The following is a 14,442-nucleotide window of genomic DNA, read 5'->3' as shown; positions in this document are numbered from 1 at the left end:
ATGCCCTCCAACGCAACTTGTCCACATCCCGCACCTCCGCCCTCAGACCCCACTCCTCCAACCGTAACAAGGACAGAATGCACCTGATGCTCACCTTCCACCCTACCAACCTTCGCATAAACCAAATCATCCACCGACATTTCTGCCACCTCCAAAAGGGACCCCACCACCAGGGATATATTTCCCTCCCCACCCCTTTCCCCCTTCCGCAAAGATAGTTCCCTCTGTGACTACATGGTCAGGTCCACGCCCCCCCTACAACCCACCCTCCCATCCTGGCACCTTCCCCTGCCACTGCAGGAATTACAAAACCTGCGCCCACACCTCCTCCCTCACCTCCATCCAAGGCCCGAAAGGAGCCTTCCACATCCATCAAAGTTTTATCTGCACATCCACCAATATCATTTATTGTATCCATTGCTCCCAATGCGGTCTCCTCTACACTGGTGAGACTGGACGCCTCCTAGCAGAGCACTTTAGGGAACATCTCAGAGACACCCGCACCAATCAACCACACCGCCCTGTGGCCCAACATTTCAACTCCCCCTCCCACTCTGCCAAGGACATGGAGGTCCTGGGCCTCCTTCACCACCGCTCCCTCACCACCCGATGCCTGGAGGAAGAACGCCTCATCTTCCGCCTCGGAACATTTCAACCCCAGGGCATCAATGTGGACTTCAACAGTTTCCTCATTTCCCCTTCCCCCACCTCACCCTAGTTCCAAACTTCCAGCTCAGCACTGTCCCCATGACGTCCTACCTGCGTATCTTCTTTTCCACCTATCCTATCCACTCCACCCTCCTCCCTGACCTATCACCTTCATCCCCTCCCCCACTCACCTGTTGTACTCTATGCTACTTTCTCCCCACCCCCATCCTCCTCTCATTTATCTCTCCACCCTTCAGGCCCTCTGCCTGTATTCCTGATGAAGGGCTTTTGCCCAAAACGTCGATTTTCCTGCTCCTCGGATGCTGCCTGAACTGCTGTGCTTTTCCAGCACCACTAATCCAGAATCTGGTTTCCAACATCTGCAGTCATTGTTTTTACCTAATGAAAAAAGAATGTAATGCACAGCAGAGGGCCCAGAATATTAACTTCCTAGCATCACTGAAAGCTGTAGTCTGTAGTATTTAAAACTACATGTTTGAAATGGGAGATTTGTATTTATACCAAGGTTATAGTATGTTCTGGAATCAAGGGATCCGAGTCAAAGCTTGTCCTGCATTTTGTGGACAGGACATTGTTACGAAGTCGAAAGACTTGAATGGTCACTTTAAGATAGAAAGCATTTTCTGCATTTAAAGTACAGCTGCAGCTGCCAGTACACAGAACAGCTAGGAGGCAGGCTGCTCCAAAACAGATATATGTGACATTTAGATGTGAAATGGATACCTGAGTTTTGGTTGCTTTTTTGGCAACAATTCAAAGTTAACCAATTTATTTAAGTTGTGCCAAGGATACTAAACCCCAATTGAGTTTGAATTTATTGTATTGACGACAATGGAACAATGAGTGGGAACGATGTTGGGGTTATAAAACAAGGGCATTTTGAAAACTGGTCGGAGCAACTGCCATCCGAAAAAATAAATGTGCTGCTCTGAAAAAAAATCTTTTCAAAAGATATCTTTTCCTGTAAAAGCAATAAAAATAAGAAGACAACCCAGGGAGAAGACAACAGAATCGGAAAGACGGAAGGAGGATAGCAGAAGAGACTATATGGACCTTGAGAAGTTAAATTAATGTAATGTTTAAGAATTGTAGTATTGGAGCAACATTTTATAAGTCCATAAGACATAGGAGTGGAAGTAAGGCCATTCGGTCCATCGAGTCCACTCTGCCATTTAATCATGGCTGATGGGCACTTCAAAACCACTTACCCGCACTCTCCCCGTATCCCTTAATACCTTGCGAGATTAAGAATTTATCAATCTCTGCCTTGAAGACATTTAACATCCCAGCCTCCACTGCGCTCTGTGGCAATGAATTCCACAGGCCCACCACTCTCTGGCTGAAGAAATGTCTCCTCATTTCAGTTTTAAATTGACCCACCTCTAATTCTAAGGCTGTGCCCACGGGTCCTAGTATCCCCGCCTGACGGAAACAAATTCCCAGCATCCACCCTTTCTAAGCCATGCATTATCTTGTAAGTTTCTATTAGATCTCCCCTCAACCTTCTAAACTCTAATGAATACAATCCCAGGATCCTCAGCCATTCACTGTATGTTAGGCCTACCTACCATTCCAGGGATCATCCGTGTGAATCTCCGCTGGACACGCTGCAGTGCCAGTATGTCCTTCCTGAGGTATGGGACCCAAAACTGGACACAGTATGCTAAATGGGGCCTAACCAGAGCTTTATAAAGTCTCAGTAGCACATCACTGCTTTTACATTCCAACCCTCTTGAGATAAATGACGACATTACATTTGCTTTCTTAATCATGGACTCAACCTGCAAGTCAACCGTTAGAGAATCCTGGATTGCCCTCCCAGATCCCTTTGTACTTCGGCTTTATGAATTTTCTCACCATTCAGAAAATAGTCCATGCCTGTATTCCTTTTTCCAAAGTGCAAGGCCTCACATTTGAACACATTGAATTCCATCGGCCATTTCTTGGACCACTCTCCTAAACTGTCTAAATCTTTCTGCAGCCTCCCAACCTCCTCAGAACTACCTGCCTGTCTGCCTAACTTGGTATCATCAGCAAACTTCACCAGAATACCCCCAGTCCCTTTATCCAGATCATTAATATATAAAGTGAACAGCTGCGGCCCCAACACTGAACCCTGCAGGACACCACTTGTCACTCGCTGCCATTCCAAAAAAGAACCTTTTAACCCAACTCTCTGCCTTCTGTCAGACAGCCAATCCTCAATCCATGCCAGTAGCTCACCTCAAACACCATGGGCCCTCACCTTATTCAGCAGCCTCTAATGAGGCACCTTATCAAATGCCTTTTGGAAATTTAAGTAGATAACATCCATTGGGTTTCCTTGGTCCTAACCTACTTGTTACCTCTTCAAAGAGTTCTAACAGGTTTGTCAGGCACGACCTCCCCTTACTAAATCTATGCTGACTTGTTCTAATCTGACCCTGCACTTCCAAGAATATAGCAATCTCATCCTTAACAATGGATTCTAGAATTTTACCTACAACCGAGGTTAGGCTGATTGGCCTATAATTTTCCAACTTTTGTCTTGATCCTTTCTTGAACAAGGGGGTTACAACAACGATTTTCCAATCATCTGGGACTTCCCCTGACTCCAGTGATTTTTGAAAGATTACACCCAACGTGTCTGCTATTTCTTCAGCCATCTCCCTCAGAACTCTAGGATGTAGCCCATCAGGGCCAGGAGATTTATCAAATTTTAGACCTTTTAATTTTTCTAGCACTTCTTCTTTTGTAATGGTTGGAGTTGGAGTCATAGTATTTTGTTAAGAAAAAGGGGGCTTTGAAAATATTTAGTTGTTTGCTGTTAAAGTTAGGAAAATAAATTGTTATTTTTCTTTAAACATTGAAAATTAAGAGTTCTCTTTCACTCATTCACACTTTTATTACATTACAAGGCGAGGCAAGCTTTTCTGCATGTTTGGTTTTAATAAACAGAGAGGTTCGGCCTCTGCGTCGTAACAACATAACTTGAAATTTTCCACTGAAATCAGATTGATGTCAGTATTGTAGCTGTGTTGGAACTGGTTCGCTAGAGCGTGGCTAATTCTGGACCACAGGTCTTGATACAACAGCCATGTTGCCTAGGCCCTTAGCCAGCGCACTCGACCATTTCTTGAACACATATGGAGTGAACTGAATCATTTGAAGACTGACATATGATCCACAAACCTCAAGAACAATTTCATATGGATGATCTATTGGCATTCTTGGCTGAAGGTAGCTCCAAATATGTCAGCTTTATCCTCTGCACTGACATACTGGGCACTATTACAGAATGTTTATTGAGACGTCTCCTCAACTTGTTCAGTTGCCCTCTGTCATTCATGGAATGGATGTGGCAGAACTGCAAATCTTTGGTCTGACCTATTGGTCCTGGGACTGCTTAGCTGTCTCTATTGCTTGCTGCATTCTCTTCCTATTGTGCATGTGCTGTGGCTTCACTGATTAGCATCTCATTTTAGTTAGGAATGCAAGATGCTGCTCCTGGCATGCTCTCTATTGCAGTACTCATTGAGCCATGGTTTTTCTCTTGCCATCGCAGTAGTGGTAGACTGAGAGTTATGTTAAATCACGAGGTTACAAATTGTGGTGGACTTCAATTCTGCTGCTGCTGTCCGCAGTGCCTCCTGGGTGCCCAGTTTTGAATCTGTTCTGAATCTATCCTATTAAGCAAGGCAGAAGTGCCATGTAACAGTGAGTGGTGTCCTTAGTGTGAAGATAGGACTGCATTTCCAAAAGGACTGCAGTGATCACTCCTGTCAGGTAAATAGATACATATCTGTGAGAGGTAGGTTGGTAAGGAAAGGTTGACTAGCTTTTAATCTAGTCTCAACATGACCCAGAGGCTCAATCTAGTAGAGATATCATTCAAATTTTAGACAATTGTTTTGCTAATACAGCTGAGTGTCAGCCACTGAAATCCTTGCTATTCTCAATAATTTTTCCAAGTGATACATGAGACCTCATGGGCTCCAGAATCAATCTTGAGTCCAGAGCTGTTAATCATTGTAACATCACTTCTGGCGTCTTAGGCATCGGCTATAGGTTATGAAGCTGAGCACACTGTGTCAAAGTGCAGCTCAATTAGTCTGAGGGACAACTTTTGGCACAACTCCAAAAATGTTCACAAGAATGTCTTTTTTTTGTCCAGTGTCGAAATCAATAAACCAATTAGCTAACCTATATGTAGCATATGATTCCTAGTGTCCTTGCTGCACACTCAGTTATGAAAATTTCTTCACGTCCTTCTTGTACTTACTCAGACAAGGAGTCATAGAGTTAGACAGCTGTCATGGTATGCCATGCTCATCTGCCTTGCACATCCTCACATTCATTATAGCTTATCTGCAATCTCTCTGTGAAATCCAACTTTCAACCACGCCTAGGTCAATCCGTCCTAGGTTACCAACTCTGGGTGGCGGTGGGTAAGAGATTAGAGATATTATGGAATGCAAGAAAAAAGATGACTAAATGGTCAGTGCTGGTGAAACAACAGAGGTAGGTCATGGAGCAGCAGTATGCTTTCTGTAAATAAATTCAAATTCTATATAGAACCAGGAAATTTGCAACAATCCATATTTTGTTTATTTACAATATATGTTTTATTGACCTCTGTCTCCTCTCTCCGACACTCCAATAAGTAACTGCTTTGAACAAGAAGAAGAGTCACCAACAATCTCCAAGTTGCTATCTTAGAATGTTGGGCAAAGGTATTCCAGCAGCAAATAACCAAACACACAAGACCATTGTCCCAAATTACAGGATGGTCTTAGAAAGTTGGTCACTCTGCCCTCCAAAAGAGAGCTTTTCTTTGATTAACTGACCAAATTATTGACATTTTCTTTGCTGTATGTTCCTTTTTAGTTTTTGGTCTTGCAGTTTCAAGCACTGTTTCATTTCTGTTATGGTTTGTTAATGAAATTTAAACAGATGTCTTAATATCCTGTTTCAAAGGGGTTTTTTTCTTCCACAGGTCTTTATTTATTGTCCAGGTTTCTCAGGTATTAAGAAAATTGGGAACCACGTATAATCTCAAGACCTTTACCTTGTTTCAAGTTCAAGTTTTCATTGTTAACACATCTTCCAACTTCACAAAATTATTTTAAGCTATTTCTATTCTTCTGACCTCAGCATCACATGCACAGTTACCATTTGTCCTAAGATACAAACATACCTGCTTGTTACAATGTGACATCAATCACTTCAATCTTGAGTTTCTTCTAATACCATTTTCATAGCTGAATTTCTTCACAGAAAGTTTTCTCTTTTCTCACATTGGTCTCTGACTAAAATACTGAAACAAGTATACTTTTATCATTTAAATCATTTATCCAACTCTTGAACGATTTAGATCTTTTGATCAAGATAGTTGTTGGGACATGGGTAGTCTTCTTAACATGAGGATGCAAATTACTTTTCAAGTGAAAGCAAGCAAACAATTGAAAAAGTTTTAAATGTTTGAGGGAATGGAATATGGTTTATGACTAAAGACTTGGTTTATGACTTTCAGAAACCTGACACAGAATTATAAGGCAAATGGATCACTTCTGTGTAAAGGTTTCAGATATGAAACAGACTGTATAAAATATCTGCTTCCCAAATGTTTCTTCGGTGGATGTTGTGTTTTGCTCTGAAACTCTTTTTGTGCTATTGAGATTGTTACTGCTGTGTGTGATATGAATCTCAGTGCACTTTCTCTTCAATGTTTTAGTTGTAGCTTGTTCAAAATAGTGTGAGATGTTTGGGCTCTGCCATGATACTTTGTATTGTCAAACTAATATTCAGTACACAGCAATTTGAAAGATGAAGTATTGGAGTACCTCATAGTCTTACATTGAAATGTGATTTTATAGATGAAGTAATGAGAAGTTAACACTCTGATAGAAATGTAGATGGTATGAAATTATGTTTATATAATGAACATAAATCAAAACCTTTTCTCCAAAAGTAGAAATCAGGTTACACTGCCTTATTTACTAATAAATATATCTAATAATCCAGTGTGAATATCACATATGGATATTTCTGCATAAATATTAATTATACAAGACCTAAATTTCCCAGTTCTGAAATATTGGGTTTTTTTCTAGAAGGATCAAACATGCCAACAGATGGATATAACTGTAAAACCCGAACATCTTGAACAGGTAAAAGCAACAGTAGTAGAAAGCAGTTGGACCTGTTGTGCTTTATTTACTTGTAATTTTGAATGGTTGTGATTGTGAGTTATTCATCTTCTGTGGAACAATTTAGCAAATGGCATGTCATGAAAAGACCTACAATTCTCTTCAGGGCTGCAAGCCATGGAGTATTTCAGTTTTTAAAAGTATCTATATTATAAACTTCTGTAGCTCTAAATTTGGCCTGGATCAATACTAAGACCATGACCCTATGATGAGAGAAAAGGGACAATATAGCAAAGGAATAAAAAGAGTTGAAGTTTAACATTTTAATTTCAATGGTCAGATAAGCAGGAGGTTGAAAGATCTTTAAAGAAACAAAATGATATTTAATAAGTATATATTTAAAGAAGCTAATATTAATGCAAAAACTTTAAACTTGTAGATTTCTTTCAGAGGATTCCAGTGTCATGAATAAGGATCTAAGGTTTCCAGAAATGGTCTGTGAACATTTCAGGCAGAGCACAAAGCTAAATTGTGTGATTAAAGTACAAGTTATGTGGAAAAATATTTGCTAGCTGTCTACATGTATAACATGTCTCCCACAAGAAGAACTTCCTCTAGGTCAAAAACCTCAAATTTCTTCTCAGATGACTCCTCCCATTCTCAGGGGTTTCTCAGCATCAATCATGTGGAGAAATAAATAGCAACATCTTAAAAATTATCCATATTGCAGAGGAGGAAGTACTGGATGTCTTAAAAAGTATCATGGTGGATAAATCCTCAGGACCTGATCAGGTGTACCCTAAAACTCTGCGAGAGGCAAGGGAAGAGATTGATGAGCCATGTGCTGAGATATTTTCATCAATAGCCACAGATGAGGTGCCGGAAGACTGGAGGTTGGCTAATGTTGTGCTACTATTTTAAAAAGGTGGTAAGGAAAAGCCAGGGAACTCTAGACTGGTGAGCCTGACATTAGTGGTGGAGAAGTTGTTGGAGGGAATTCTGAGGGACAGGATGTGCATGTATTTGGAAATGCAAGGACTGATTAAGGATAGATTAGAGTGGGGCTGGAAAAGCACAGCAGATCAGGCAGCATTCAAGGAGCAAGAAAATCCACGCTTTGGGCAAAAGCCCTTCATCAGGAAAGTATAGTCAATACGGAAATCACGTTTCACTCACGTAATTGAGTTTTTTGAAGAAGCAATGAAGAAAGATTGATGAGGGCAAAGCGGTGGACATGATCTCTATGGACTTCAGTAAGGCATTTGACAAAGTTCGCATGGTAGACTGGTAAAGCAAGATTGGATCACACAATACAGGGAGAACTACCTATTTGGATACAGAACTGGCTCAAAGGTAGAAGACTCAAAGGTGGTGGTGGAGGGTTGTTTTTCAGACTGGACACCTGTGACCAGCAGCGTGCCAAAGGATTGGTGCTGGGTACAATGCATTTTGTCATTTTATATAAATGATTTGGATGTGATTAGCAAGTTTACAGATGTCACTAAAATTGGAGGTGTAGTGGACAGTGAAGAAGGATACCTCAGAGTGGATCTTCAATAGTTAGGCAAGTGGACCAAGGAGTGACACATGGAGTTTAATTTAGATAAATATGAGGTACTACATTTTGGATAGGCAAATCAGGCAGGACTTATACACTTTAATGGTCACGTCCTGGGGTGTGGTCCTGAACAAAGAGTCCTTGGAGTGTAAATTCAAAGCTCCTTGAAAGTGGAGTTGCAGGTGGATAGGAAAGTGAAGAAGGCATTTGGTATGCTTTCCTTTAATGGTCATTGCATTGAATGTAGGAGATGGGAGGTCATGTCACAGCTGTCCAGGACATTAGTTCAGCCACGTTTGGAATATTGTGTGTAATTCTGTTCTCCCTCCTGTCTGAAGGATGTTGTGAAACATTAAAAGGTTCAGAAAAGATTTACGAGGATGTTGCGAGGGTCAGAAGGTTTGAGCTATAGGGAGAGGTTGAATAGGCTGGAGCTATTTTCCCTGGAGTGTCAGAGGCTAAGGGATGACTTTATAGAGGTTTATAAAATCATGAGGGGCATGGATAGGATAAATTGGCAAGGTCTTTTCCCCAGGGTGGGGGAGTCCAAAACTAGAGGGCATAGGATTAAGGCAAGATGGGAAAGATATGAAAGGTACCAAAGGGGTAACTTTTTCACACAGAGGGTGGTGCATGTATGGAATCAGCTGCCAGAGGAGGTGGTGGAGGCTAGTATAATTACAACATTTACAAGGCATCTAATGGATATATGAGTAGGATGGGTTTAGAGGGATATGGGCCAGATGTTGGCAAGTGGAACTAGATTTTTACAGGATATCTGGTTAGCGTGGACGAGTTGGACTTCAAGGGTCTGTGACTTTACCTTGGTGCCTACTGCAGTTGTACAGTCCGGGATGGTATAGCACACTCTGTCTGTGCTATACTGAAAGTCCACTCCAGACTGCTTCAGAGTGGACCTTCAGAGGCTGTTTCATAATGACTTTGGTCACAGAACATGCACCAACCTGGTGAAGGTGTCATACCAGGGTCAAGATCAGAGTGGAGCTGGAGAAGCACAGCAGGTCAGGCAGCATCTGAGGAGCAGGAAAATCAGTGTTTTGGGCAAAAGCTCTTCATTATCATTGCCCAAAACGTCAGGATGCTGCCTGACCTGCTGTGCTTTTCCAGCTCCACTCTAAACTTGACTTTGATCTCTAGCATCTGCAGTCTTCACGTTCGCCTCAGGTGTCATTCCAGCTGAGTGATCAACACATTATATCCAAAAGGGAGTGCCTGTGTAGTCTGACCCTGTTCCTATCCCAAACGTACTTCAACCCTATATGTCTTATGATATAGCAATGTTCCACTTGTCCTTCATTGCCCTTAGATATTTCACAAATGATGGGTTACCTTTGATCAGTATTCGCTTTTTCTTAAATTATTGTTACTAATGTCTGTACCATTAAGATGACAACATTACTTTTGCTAGCACCAGTGGGATGGTGCAGTCTGCCTATGACCAACATTTGACACATAGCATGTTCACTTTTTATGGGTTTGTACATGTGTGAAGAAACCTTTGTGAACAGATTGTAGCTGGACTTTGCTATCTAATGCTTTATGTATTTGTCTTAATTTCTAACAAGCATAAATCCCACGCTTTGCCCAAAGTGATTTTTACTCTCCTCAAAACGGACATCGTCGAAGCTATTTTTCAGTTTCATTGTGTGCCTAGAAAAGAGCAACTGATGGCAAGGGGGTGCAGTTTGCTGTGGATACCATCAGCACTGGGCTCTGTGTAGTCGCCAGGTATCCATGGTGCTTCACTCTACTCCAACAGTCCGTTTCCACCCATTACCCCAATCTGGACACCCATCACATTGAACTTCACCTCCTACTGTCCTGCCTAGCCCCGAACCCTGACAATTCACCTTAAGGATACCAACTCTACTCTCAATGCTCCCTGTGGTCCATGGTGATGGTTACTGCCAATAACCGCCTATTCCCCCCCCCCGACAGTCTTTGATGCTGTTCCACATATTCTGTATATGCCTTGAGCTTTACCCTTTACTATTCTTGTTCCACAAATGCCTATTCTCCTCACCATAGCCTTGACGTAGCTACCCTTTTTGTCAGTAATCCACCCATCTAACCGAACAGGCCCCCCCCCCCCCCAACATCTTGCAGTCTCCTTAACAATCAATAAATGGAAACCCCGGGTTATATTCATCCCAGACCAACTTCAAAGAGCAGTACCTAAACATCTCTGCAGCTCCCCAACTGATGGCATGCAATCTCCCAGACTGCTACTGGCCCTACAGGATAACTGTTGACCACTCTCCGAGCTCCAGTCGGGTAGAGTCCCTCACAATGTGCATCCCAAGCTGACTGTGACTGGGCCTGTAGGCTATGTAGACTGTGCCCCTGATTAATGGTACTTGGATCCCTGATGGACACTACACCCCCATAGGAGGTGTAGCAGTGTGTTTGCTGTGTAAGGAGCTGCCACTTGCTGTATATGGTAGAGGACAAGGTAGTAAATGTGGTAATTAAGAGAGAGGAAGGTGAGACAGACGAAAACCTACCATGATTTTAGAATAGATGGGAAAAAGGTTAAACAGCAGAATTTTAGTAGACAGAGTATATATGGCCAGTTTCCTCCCATAGTCTGAAAATTTGCATGTTTAGATGGATTGGCCATTCTAAATTGCCCTGAAATGTCCAGGGATGTGCAGGTCACGTGGATTAGCCACAGTAAATACGGGTTTACGAGGATAGGTTGGGGCTGGGTGAGATGCTCTTTGAAAAGTGGGTGCAGACCTGATGGATCAAATGACCTTTTTCCATATCGTAGGGATCCTATGATCCTGACTTCATCAATAGGCTGACTGGACTAAACCCTGGGACTGATATCAGATGCTGCCATTGACTTATTGTACTGAGGTAGCCTTTCTTAATGTTACCAAGAACCACTCCCTTTAGACTTGGAAACATGACCATTTGGTTGAAGTACATTGTGTACTGGCCGTATAGGTTGCTGTCACATGGTACATGACACAGCACCGTCCAACATCCTGTCCGGCCTCTTGATGGATCACAGTTGACACCCATGATAAACTGCTAAACTGGTTTTGTTGCTAAGCTAAACAGGAAGACAAGGTAGAAGTATTGACCTTTAAATTATGAATGAGGCGACATAGCGCAAACAGACAAGGCAGCAATGTTTCGAGCGTCCGAACGGACACAAAGTGAGTGGATGCTAAAAGGGCAAATGAGGAGTCTTCAGATGCATCCTGGTGAAATCTATGAGATGGGTGCTTGATTCTGCAAAGTGTCCTAGCAGCTGTATCAAGGTGAAAGGCGCGAGTGTGTTCCAAAGTGCATCATTGAAGTGAGTTTATGATGTACCAAAATGACACAGAGAGGCTGATAAGTGCCTTGTGTACAGTCGCTCTGCATGGAGTATGCTTTGAGCTACCTGTCCAACATGGCTGCCTGGAGAATCAAGTGATGAGCTGCAGTCACCAAATACGCAAGATACTTTCATGTTGGACTTGTTCCTGTCTAGTTTTTCTTAGGCCCCATGGGATAATAAGAAAATGTATATCAGTGAGGTGAGATTATATAATAATGAGATGGTAATTCATGCAAATTCGCTTCTCGATGAGCAAGAGTCTCATTTCTGCCATATCACCATGTTTGCCAACTGACTTGTCATTTCTTATGTCACTCAGGTCTGTGGAGATTCTGTTCAAAGTTACTGTGAATGCTGGAGGACTGTGACTGTCGTTGTAGTACCACTACGCCAAAAGTTGCAACACAGCATAAGAATACTTTTTCTTGTTGCCAAGATGACTATTTAAATACCTTATCTATATCTGATTTTAAACAAAAAGTAAATCAGCCAGGTTCCTTAATATATGTAATTATGGATTTATTATCAAACAAACCTTACTCAATGAAGATGCATAATTGGTTCACGTACACATTCAGTCATATAGAAGTTTAAATACTTGTCCTCTAGGTATCCCCAACACACACACACAAATACACACACATTTCTAGAAAAGAAAATTATGTGAAGAAATTGACTTTCTGAGAAAAAACACTGACCAATGGGTTATTTTTGGCATCACAAGCATAATGCGTGGAATGTTCTAGAGTCTGTTGCTCTGATGTTCTGGCATGAGTTCAAGTTATTAATCACATGTTTGACTCTGACATCTTGCAGTCATTGCCTTCTTGAGAAATAAACTCTTGACATGTTCCTTCAATCATTCTTCCAAAAGAACGAACAACTCTCACATTGAACATGAAATAATTGTAATTTTCCATAATCCTTCAGAATTTAAATCTTCCATGTATTGTTGTATATAAAGCTCTTTGTAATAACGAAGTTTTTGATACAAAGTTTATGAACAAACATTTTTGGAAGGTTAAACCATTTTAAATTAAAATCAACTTTTGTCTAATTTTGTAATGAGAAATGAAAACATTTTTTGCAGATTGGAAGCATGGAAACATTTGAATATTCGTTCGCTAAATCTAAAGGAAAGGTAACAATTTGGGCTTGGTGTCACTTAAGTACTGTTTCATTTCATACTAGTTTCAGCTTTCTTTGGGTTTTTACCCTTTCGTGTAGATGTGTTAAATTAAGTAAAATATTAAGTGATCAAAGGCTAGTTCATGTGTGAATTGACTTGATTGGCTGCTTGTACTGTGAATAGGGAGTGCTTTGGGCTTTGAATATATATTTTCAACTGTACAGCCTATTAGTATATGACCCACATGGCGTCACAGGAGAGCTAGGGAATTAGCTTAGTTTCAGTCAGTGCAGGTATCTTTAAATAGTTATATAGCCTGATAAAGACTGAATCAGTTAGTGCCCTGCTGTTTTTTTCTGCTGCATCCACCCAGATCTCTCTTATTCTTTTGAGTTTAACTGTAAACTCTTAGCATGCATATGTATAAAATTGTAATTTACTCATTCTTAACTTCTCTATTTATATAGTCTTACTGTACAGAGGAAGAAATGAAACTTGTGGTGAAGGATAAATCTCAGGTATCTATAATTCCAATAGATTTTGATTTCATGGGGAAGAGACAAATGAAAAAGATTGTTGCAAATAATTCAGGCTAGCATGTTAGCAAGCAGGATTGGTTGGATTATTAAATCACTTATTCTAGAATAGTTCCACAACTTCAAGGCTACAGTGCAGTGAAGACTACCAAGAAATGCAGGCAGTGTATAGGGATTTTTTCAGAGTTCTTTGATCTATAAGTGCACTCTGTAAATAAAAAGACTTAGAGTTATACAACATGGAAACAAACCCTCTGGCCCAACTTGCCCGGACGGGCCAGACATCCCAATCTGACCTAGTCCCATTTGCCAGCATTTGGTCCATATTCCTCTATACCCTTCCTATTCATATACCCATCCAGATGCCTTTTAAAGGTTGTAATTGTACACACCTCCACCACTTCTTCTGGCACCTCGTTCCACACATGCACCATCGCCTGTGTGAAAACATTACCTCTTCGTTCCTTTTAAAAGCTTTTCCCTCTCATCTTAAACCTATGCCTTCTAGATTTGGACTCCCCCACCATTAGAAAAATACCTTAGCTATTTACCTTATCTATCCCCCTCAAAAATTTATAAGCCTCTAAGTTTCCAGTGGTGGGGTTGCTGCAATTTTTTTGGACATTTATTGTCCATTAGTATCTGCCCTTGAGAAAGAGATGGTAGTGGGTCACTGCATTAAAACATGCTGCAGGTCATGAAGGTACTCCTTAATTGTTATGTAGAGATATCCAGGATTACGACCAAGTGACAATGAAGGAACCATGACAAGTATCCAAGTTAGAACAGTCTGTCATTTTGAGGTGACCATGACCCTTTGCACCTACTGCCTACTCTCTCGAGGTGATAGAGATCACTTGTTTGAGAGGTGCTGTTAAAGAAACCTTAAGAAGTTATTGCAGTGCAGACTGTTTGTAGTACACACTGCAGCCATGTTCTCAAAATGGAGCAAGGAATGGATATTATTGATGATGGATGGAGAGCTGGCCAAGTGTACTGTTTTGTCCAGGATGTTGTCCAGCTTCTTGATGTTGGAACTGCACTCATCCAAGAAATTTGGAGGGTAT

General features: G+C 41.3%; 1 protein-coding gene across 1 annotated transcript in view; it reads left to right on the top strand.

Annotated features, from left to right (window-relative positions):
• Positions 1-14,442, top strand: part of LOC140469418 (uncharacterized) — a 72,145-nt gene that overhangs the window by 39,103 nt on the left and 18,600 nt on the right. The window contains exons 7-9 of the mRNA XM_072565920.1: positions 6,762-6,818; positions 12,801-12,851; positions 13,307-13,357. Of these exons, the coding sequence (XP_072422021.1) occupies positions 6,762-6,818; positions 12,801-12,851; positions 13,307-13,357 (159 nt within the window). The remainder of the gene's footprint in view (positions 1-6,761; positions 6,819-12,800; positions 12,852-13,306; positions 13,358-14,442) is intronic.

Source organism: Chiloscyllium punctatum, chromosome 49 (genome assembly GCF_047496795.1).
Source record: "Chiloscyllium punctatum isolate Juve2018m chromosome 49, sChiPun1.3, whole genome shotgun sequence".
Classification (NCBI taxonomy): Eukaryota; Metazoa; Chordata; class Chondrichthyes; order Orectolobiformes; family Hemiscylliidae; genus Chiloscyllium; species Chiloscyllium punctatum.
Note: the sequence above shows the minus strand (reverse complement) of the source record. Positions and strands in the feature narration are given on the sequence as shown.